The sequence below is a fragment of the Eleutherodactylus coqui genome, chromosome 11, assembly GCF_035609145.1.
Source record: "Eleutherodactylus coqui strain aEleCoq1 chromosome 11, aEleCoq1.hap1, whole genome shotgun sequence".
NCBI lineage: Eukaryota > Metazoa > Chordata > Amphibia > Anura > Eleutherodactylidae > Eleutherodactylus > Eleutherodactylus coqui.
This window is the reverse complement of record NC_089847.1, coordinates 82,886,369-82,895,973: the sequence shown is the minus strand read 5'-3', so window position 1 is coordinate 82,895,973 and position 9,605 is coordinate 82,886,369. Positions and strand designations below refer to the sequence as shown.

The 9,605-nt window shown below is 42.8% G+C and overlaps 1 protein-coding gene across 1 annotated transcript; it reads left to right on the top strand.

The window, feature by feature from the left end:
• Positions 1–5,275: 5,275 nt before the first annotated feature.
• On the top strand, positions 5,276–9,087 carry LOC136582069 (LRRN4 C-terminal-like protein). The gene is made up of 2 exons (XM_066582842.1): positions 5,276–5,514; positions 7,977–9,087. The coding sequence occupies exons 1-2, from the start codon at positions 5,494–5,496 to the stop codon at positions 8,946–8,948; spliced, it is 993 nt and encodes a 330-aa protein (XP_066438939.1). The 5' UTR covers positions 5,276–5,493; the 3' UTR covers positions 8,949–9,087.
• The last annotated feature ends 518 nt before the right edge of the window (positions 9,088–9,605 follow it).

Below are 9,605 nucleotides of genomic sequence, written 5' to 3'. Positions count from 1 at the left end.
TCGACCCTGGTGCTGTTCTAGTGGCCCAGAGTTAGTGAGGCCCCTCCAGAATGTTCTATGTTTGTCTCATGTCAATGTCTTGTCAGTGCCATGTTTGTGGAGTGCAATTGATTTATGTGTATTGGCTGGCTACAGAACTGAAAGGGTTCATGCTTGGTATGTTCTGTCCTGTCTGCAAAATGTATCGTTTTGTGTGTATCGTTTGTGATCATGTGATGTTGTATGATATATGTGTTTGCAAGAATGCAAGAGTGAGGAGAAAGGGTTAGTCAGAGAGAAGGAATAGGAGAGTTCAGGCTGTCAGATTGGTCTGTGAGTGGAGAATATGGAGGAGGCGAGCGACTGCCTAATGCTCAGCCTGGGCCCGTTCAACCCAGGAATCCTCAGTACTTCTGCTGAATTCCGAAAGAAAGATACTGCTTCATAGTGAGAAGAGGAGGAAAGTGTGAGAGAGAGTGAGTACCGGGAGTAAAGGAACCTGCAGATAACTTGAACTGTGGATTGTACAAATACCCCGTGAGCTCCACCGAGATATAATTCTTGTAAGCTGTGATTTCTGCAACTGTTATTGACTTTATTGAAACGTTTAAGTAAATGTACATGATAGACCGTTCTTGGTTTTGTACCAAAATATACTCTTCTGGTGGTGGACTATTTTATTCATCTGCAAGAGGGATCAGCCTTATTCACATTTGCACAAGGAAAAACCAGAAGCAATAGGATAAAACTGAAAGGGAGGAGACACAGATTTAGATATTAGAAAAAACTTTCTGACAGTGAGGGTGATCAATGATTGGAACAGGTTACCACGGGAGGTGGTGAGTTCTCCTTCAATGGAAGTCTTCAAACAAAGGCTGGACAAATATCTGTCTGGGATGATTTAGTGTTCCTGCACTGAGCAGGGGGTTGGACCAGATGACCATGGAGGTCCCTTCCAATTCTACCATTCTATGATTCTAAAATCCATCCCTGGAGAAACTGTGATGTCACGAGTGACAATTGGACTACAGGTAAGCCCCCCGGTTACTATCGCTGTGATCTCCCCCAGCAGTAACGTGGTAAGGTCCCAAGCTACCCTTAGTGGGAAGAGATGGTAGAGCCCCGTGACAAGGCCTTTCTCTACACTGCTTTCTCCTTGGCTGTAGGCCTGCTCCTCGGACGCTGCAGAGTAATTATACGTACAGGGATGCTGATCAAATCTCTTTGTCAATACTGGAAATCTATGTATAATTTATTGGAAATGGAATTTTAATGATAGCACTGCATGGCAGTATTTGATGGCTATACAAATACTTAGAGATGGTCTTCTCTTTGCATGTGCCTTTTTTATGGTACTGTTGCAGCTTGCAAGGTGGCATAATGACATTAAACTTGGTCTATGTGATCATGTCTTTGACGCATGCATCCTGTCATTTGGCATTTAGTGCCAATGAGTGTGTCTCTCCTGTCATTGCAGAAATTGCTTTAGGAGTTGTCTTGTTAAGAATTCCTTAGGGTTTCCTGTCACTGTAAAAGTTTCCTTAGGTGTCGTCTGCCGGGAATCCTTTGGTGTTTAATGTTCCTTTCTGCTGCACCCTACTTCAACATCTCTTGTGGTGTATGAACTGATTAGCCAACAGGGAGGTGTTTACCCTTATCGGCAACAACTGGTATACATTTACGTCCTGAATCCTCCCCTCATTTGGACGCCAGTTATTTTTCCGTGTGCATGCATGCTTTGTGGACCTTAGCTTGTTTGTCTGGATTCAGTGTTATCTATGTTTGATCTACATCCTGTCTTGATTGAGCCAACCCCCTATTGGTGGTCAGGTGTCTGAGTCCTCTCTTGTTTGTTAAACCCATCTACTGGTGGTCAGTCATGTGAGTTATGCCCTGTTTGCTCCCCCCAACCATTGGTGGGCGGACGCCTGATTCTTCTTTATCCGTATGCTAGTTGTACGCCTGAATCAGGTCCGGTCCGGAATCTTCTCCGTTCATACGGTAGTCAGATACCTAAAACATGTATGTTCCCCTTCCATCCGAAGGGTTGTCGGACGCCCTTAACTTGTCCTGTCTGTGGTGTTTTGTGTGGCTATAGTCTCCTGTATGCTATGTGCCTTTTCCTAGCTCTATTTGCATTTCCATCTGAGGACAGGATGATCCCATAGATAAGGGATATGGGGCTATCCCTATCGGGAGGATCACCCTGCTTTTTGGTATGGTCCACCCAACCAATGTTGGTTAGGGATAGTATTCCCATTCCTGTTTTTTGGTGTATTCCTTGTTTCGGTGATGTTAAATATGTATATGTTGATCCACTATGGACATTTATTACGTCTTGGTTTGAAATATTGATGATGGTCATGAGGGTTGCCATACGTGCGCCCCCCCCCCCCCCCCACAAACATAACATATAGCCCCCCTACAAGACAAAAGGTTATCTTTTTGACTAAGGCTTGGTTGATAGCACTGAGAAAAATCCCCCAAGTAGACTCTGTTGTGTTCATAAACATTAGAGGCCAAATGTGTGCCAAAAGGGTGTCCTGCAGTCCTTATTGTAATTTTATGTACTGTAATCTTACGGAGAAAAATCTAAATATTTACATGTATTTAGTCTCAAGACTTGTGTAAGCAGAGAATGGGGAAGGAAATAAATGGTAACATTGCATGCATAAACCTCAAATGTCACGTACACACGACCACAGAAAATCTAGGTGTAATCTATAACTCTGGTGACTGCGGAGAAGTCTGTACTGTAGATGCTGGCAAGGACATATTATTAATGGATAGGGAATCAGCAGCTTCTCAGCACAAAACTAAAGGCGTCCTCTGTCCACATAGATATTTCAACGTATCTGATCATTAAATCAGACGGAAGAGGACAAAGTCGTTATTTCAATCAAGCTGATTTTTCTACAAGTGCAATGACAGCTTAGTTTTTGGGATATATTGGTTGGTATGGATGCATAGCTTGCAGTATACCAACCAATAGTTCACATTTAGACATTTTTTTAAAGACCCTGTAAGAAATGGTAAAAAGGAATTACTGCTAGAAATCATCTGTCCTGTATGATGGCTAGGCGCCATTATTCCACAGTGAGCCAACATCACATAATTGTGACAGCAATAGTGACCGAAGCTACAACACTTCTATATAGAATATTACTCAGAGTCGTAACTTGACGTTTATGAGTCCCAATGCAAAATTTGTAACAGTGCTCCCTACTTAGAATATGCCATTTATTAAATGGGAGTCTTCTAATGGGGCAGAGGGTTCTTTGGGCTCCCTCAGATACCAGATGCAATTGCTACCTCTCTACCCCCGATATTACTGTAAGCTAGTTATGACAGTGAATGTATGGATAATGGTGGTGGGTGCAGAAGGAGGATTCATAAGTTTCCGCAGTTTTTTTTAAAGGCTTACAGGTGCTGTATTAAAAAAAAACCCTTTTTCTAAAGAAGGGTGCAGCTGGAAGGCCATACATTTCCCCTATAACAGGCATTACAGAGGAAAGGTAGTATTACATGCAGACAATCTAACGAATGACCAATCATGTAATATAAGGACAGGCTGGATTAGATAGAGTAGGAGTCAATGGGCAGTGCATGCCAATATAGGCATATGTTGTCTCCAGAAGAAAATATGGTATATGTTGGAGAACACTGCCTGACGTATACCTCTCCGATGAGCACTCGGCCTTACTTAGTGGCTGAGGATCCTGACTCACAGATGGGGGTTCTTGAGCAGGGTTTGCCTTGTATGATGTAAATACTCCCCAGGGAACATGTAAAGGGATTGTCTAAGTGAGAAAGTCAATAACATTTTTTATTTATGACTGTCTTCTTCAACAATTTTTTATTTACAAATTACCACAAAACATCCATTAATTCTCTGTAATAGAATTTTTGGAAAAGAGGACTAGGGAACACTCTGGATCATAAGGGTCCCAGTGGCCTCTACCCCATTACCAAACCTACATGGGTTTAAAGGGTTTTACACTCTTTTTTCTATTATCCCATTGAATGGGAGAAAGTCTACAATATCACTATCCTTAGGCCAATTTTACAGGTGTGGCAGCTGCACAAGAATCCAGTAGGTAAGAGGGCCTACTACCCCCCTATAAGCCGGTAACAGCTTCTTGCTGTATTTTAGTTTGTATGTAAGTGACTTAATAAGTAAATTTCATAGGTCCCAATTACTAGTAGATTGTTAGAGAGACATGTAGGACGTGGGTGCTCTATGATAAGGTATCAGAGACTAAGGGGCCCATATACTGTTTCAAAACGTGGGCTCTCTGAAGTCTGTCCCTGCAATATGGATTTGACATGCAAATCCATTGTGCATTTTACGGATAATTTTGAGGATTTCTTCTGTGATTTGCTCAGTAATACCCCATTTACACCGACAGATGATTGCTCAAAAGTCGCTCAAATGAAAGTTTGAGTGACAGTTTTGAGCGATTATCTTTGCATACCTTATAGTAGCTAATTAGCTACTATACAGCTATGCAGGCGCAGCTGGACACCACTGCTATATATTGCTGAATGCTACAGCTGTTTTTCAGAAGCAAACAACGGTAGTGTTCTCTGCACTTACAGTCCGTGCCCCGCTGTGAATTTACAGCAGGACACAGGCAGAGAGAATCTTATCAGTGCAGCCGGCTGATAACAGCTGATCACTCAATTCTAGCAAGCTAGAATTCAGTGATCAACAACTCGTGCACGGAAACTGCACAATGTCCCTGCATTTAGACAGAATGAGAATCACTCAAAAGACTCTTTTGAGTGAATTTTGAGCGATTCTCCTTGTGTCTAAATCAGCCTTAAATCTGCATACAGATAAGCCCTATTTTAATTCGATATATCTAACCTGCAGTTTTTTTTTCTTGCAAAGTCTGTGGCAATGATAAATATGATGTGGATTCTAAAATTTGATTTTTTTCATATTAATGGGATATACAATATTCCGCTCATTTGTATTGCCTATGGAGTATTATTGAATCCTGAGCGTATGAACATAGTCTTACTCTGAAAAGTCAAAATAACTCATAAGGTAAAAGCTTCACATTTCTGAATATGATTTATCTCATAAAATGACCTTATAGGGAACGATTCCTAGCAACACGCCTTGTACAAACACGGTGCACATCTGGTGCCAGGACGCAATGATTCCCACGCCGTATAAAACATCTGGAAAGAATATTTTATGGATGTAGCTTCTAGCAGTCTCCTGCAAGCTCTGTAGATTTACTTGTGTGTCTGCCTCTCCTCCCCTCATTACTCCCACATACTCAGTCGGTGATTCAGGGGTAAGTTAGGTGACATCAGTCTCATGTCGTATAAAGAGTCAGAATGACCCAGAGAAACAGACAGAAGGCTCTTAGGCAAGAAGAACAACTGTACCAAGCTTAGATTATATTTTACTGTATATAGGAATATCTTCAAGCTCAAAAAACTTTACAGAAGATTATTACAGGGGAAAACCACAAAGGATATTAGGAAATACTGCAATATATGATATTTACAGATCACAAGGTAAGCTAAAACTTCTATGAAGGTTATAAAAAACTGTTAAAGAATATTTGATTTATTTAAAAGTTGTATTTACTTGTCGGTGAGCAATTTATTATGCATGCTGGGGGTGCCTGACTTTGTGCCTAACTGAAGTAGGTCTGTGGCAAGAACAATAGAACTACTCTGTAGCACAAAAAGCTAACAGGTACCTTTTATGAGAGCCCCACATTATACATGCAAGTGATGAGTGATTATTGAACTAATCAGGTTGGGAGTGATCGCCCTGATTTTACACACCAGTCGATCACAATGAGCAACCCTAGTCTTGATGACAAAAACCAGTATGTTAGCTTTCTGCTGTCTAGGTCTACTATGCTGGTTCTCCCTTGCCCAGATCTGATAGATGCCACTACTCTTCGTCCTTTGATTGCTGTTCTAATTAAGAAAGTTATCTGTTAGTCAAGTTGTTTCAGTTCAACTTAGCGTTAGTTATTTAGTGGGATCCCATTCCTGACTATGGCGCTGTATGAATTCTAGGTATGACCTGGGCTGAACACTAGATAGTGAGACTGTATTTGAGTTATGCAGCATAGTAGTTCCTTGGGACAATGCAAGAGGCAGCTCATTAATAAACTGTACATTTTATAATGCTTTGTCCTTAGAGATGAGCGAGCACCAAAATGCTCGGGTGCTCGTTACTTGGGACGAACTTTTCGCGATGCTCGAGGGTTCGTTTCGAGTAACGAACCCCATTGAAGTCAATGGGCGACCCGAGCATTTTTGTATATCGCCGATGCTCGCTAAGGTTTTCGTTTGTGAAAATCTGGGCAATTCAAGAAAGTGATGGGAACGACACAGCAACAGATAGGGCAGGGGAGGGGCTACATGGTGGGCTGCATCTCAAGTTCACAGGTCCCACTATTAAGCCACAATAGCGGCAAGAGTGCCCCCCCCCCTGCACTGTCAGCATAAAGATCGTTCTCCTCTGCCATAGCTGTAACAGCTGTGGCAGAGAAGAACGATGTTAGCCCATTGAATTCAATGGAGCCGGCAATACAGCAGGTTCCACTGAAAGCCATGGGCTGCCGGCGTGCGCAGGATGAATTGTTGGGAAGTGCTTAAATATATAAGCCCTTCCCTGCAATTCATCCAGAAATGTGTAAAAATAAAAATATATACCGTATATACCGGCGTATAAGGCGACGGGGTGTATAAGACGACCCCCCAACTGTCACCTTATACGCCGGGAATACAGCGGAGCAAAGAATAAAAATCATTACTCACTTCTCCTGGCGTTCTGCGGTGCTCCTGCAGGCTGTCGCTCCCTCCTGGTCCACGGCAGAGCATTGCTTTCTGGACGCAGGGCTTGAAATCCCCGCCTCCAGAAACACACGTGCCTTCAGCCAATCACAGCCATTCAATGACATCATTGTCATTGGCTGTGATTGGCTGAAGGCACGTGTGTTTCTGGAGGCGGGGATTTAAAGCCCTTCGTAGAGAAAGCAATGCTCTGTCGGGGACCAGGAGGGAGCGACAGCCTGCAGCAGCACCGCAGAACGCCCGGTGAAATGAGTAATGATTTTTATTCTTTGCTCCGCTGTATTCCCGGCGTATAAGGTGACAGTTGGGGGGTCATCTTATACGCCCCGTCGCCTTATACGCCGGTATATATTTTTATTGTAACACATTTCTGGATGAATTGCAGGGAAGGGCTTATATATTTAAGCCCTTCCCGACAATTCATCCCGCGATCGCCGGCAGCCCATTGCTTTCAGTGGAACCTGCTGTATTGCCGGCTCCATTGAATTCAATGGGCAAACATCGTTCTTCTCTGCCACAGCTGTTACAGCTGTGGCAGAGAAGAATGATTTGTCTTCTATATGTTCTCAATGGGGTCGGCGCTGCTGCCGCCGGCCCCATTGAGCGCATATAGAGAAGAGAACAGAAATCGCAGATCGCACATAGGTTTCTATGGCCTAAGAAGGACCGTTGGGGTTCTTGAAGCCTAAAATACTCCTAACGCTCTCCCTATAGCAGCTCCGGCATCAACAACACTTTCCCTGAACTATGTCAGAATGCATCTGTGGCGAGCCGCGGGAGGGGCAGATTTTAATACTTGGGTGACACCTAATCTCACCAGCCACTCACTTCAGGGGGGTGGTATAGGGCTTGAACGTCGCAGGGGGAAGTTGTAATGCCTTCCCTGTCTTTCTATTGGCCAGAAAAGCGCGCAAATTTCTCAGGGAAGAAAATGAAAGTAACCCGAACAACGCGTGGTACTCGTCACGAGTAACGAGCATCTCGAACACCCTAATACTCGAACGAGTATCAAGCTCGGACGAGTATGCTCGCTCATCTTTATTTGTCCTGTATCATCATGTTTTGGTTTAGCATTTTAAAAGAAGAATGATAAACCTAACATTTCTTTTTTTCTTCTTTTTTCACCATTCTTATTTCATTATTCACACTTGGTTTCATTTCAGACCTGTGCAACCATCATGTCTCTACACATCTCTCTTCTATTGTCTCCACTTTTCCTTCTGTTTCAACTTTGTATAACCATCACAGGTTTGCCCCTTGAAAATAACACGGCATCCCAAGTGGACAACAATACCAGACTGCCATGGAGTAGTGAGATAGGCTTTGTCCCAACTGATTCATCACATCAGATGAACAATGAGGCTTCTGTCCCTCAAACCTTTGGCATGACACGGAGTCAGAAAACTATGCAGGAACGCATTCTGTTCATAACTGAACATGTTGACTATGATAATGATGATGATGATTATGATGAAGATGAAGACGAAGTTTTCACCGAGCCCCCATATTTTTCTTATGAGGCTTGTCCATATGATCGCTGCAAACACCTCCAGCTACCTTGTGATGAGATACAGAAGAGGTCAGGGGGGAAATGCCTTTGTCCTGGGATTAGTGGAAGCTCGGTTATTCCTGATTCTCCCCGTTTGAAACAAGTCATTCCTGGACAAGCTGGAATTGGGGTGAGCTGGTGTGCGCCGCTTTCAACAGTACAGTCATATAGAGTAATGTATGGTACACCTGAAGGACCACTGGAGATGGGACCCTTGCTCAATCAGTCATATCGCTTCTTCTCCATAACAGATCTCCTCCCAGGAACTGCTTACAGGGTGTGTGTCGTAGCCATTAATGGTGCAGGAGAAAGCCAGATAGAGCCTGGAGATGAAGAAGATGGAGATATGGACCAGGGAGATATTGTAGGGCCATGTGGCACATTTCATACCTATAACTCACAGAGATCTTATATGTATTTGGCAATAGGAGTTGGTTTGGCCATACTTGCTGGCATATTGGGGTTCTCTGTCCTTACTTATTGGTTTTGGAGCAGAAAGAAGATTAGAAGAATTAAAAGGACAAGAGGGGATGATATGGGGGTAACGAATATGTCATTTAAGGCGGAAAGCATTGAAAACCTGTAAGAAAGGAAGTTGTTTTTTTTTTGTAAATCTTGTATTAAAGTGGGAAGAATGATGTAGATTTAATGTGAGCTCTGTATTTTATATGTCTATTTTATGTGCTTATTTATTTATTATATTTATACAAAATAAATCTATTTTTTATACAACTCTGTTATCTGTATGATCCTATAACATTAAAGCACATTCCCAATTATTTAATTCATAGATTATTTACTGAAATAATTTAGACCATACTATTACATTTTAAAGGGGTTATCCCACTATTCACAGCATAGATAATAAAAGATCAGTGGTGTTCCCACTTGCGGCTGCCCATGACCATAAGGATTGGGGTCCTGTGGACTCCTCTCCTCCTCACTGCACCCCCGAAATGAGGAGGAGCTTAAATGGAACAGCAGACCACAATCCGTGCTGCTACTCCATTAATTTCAATAGGACTGCCAGAGATAGCTGAGTACAAGTGCTCAGCTATCTATAGGTATACCACAGAGCTGAATGGAACTCTATATGGGATAGCCAGAAATAGCAAGGCACTTATATTCAGCTATCTCCAACTGTCCCATTGAAATGAATGGAGTGGAAGGACACATGCTTGGCAGGCGCTCCAATCAAGCACCTTCTCGTTGCGGGAGTGCAGTGGGGAGTAGAGGAAGACCT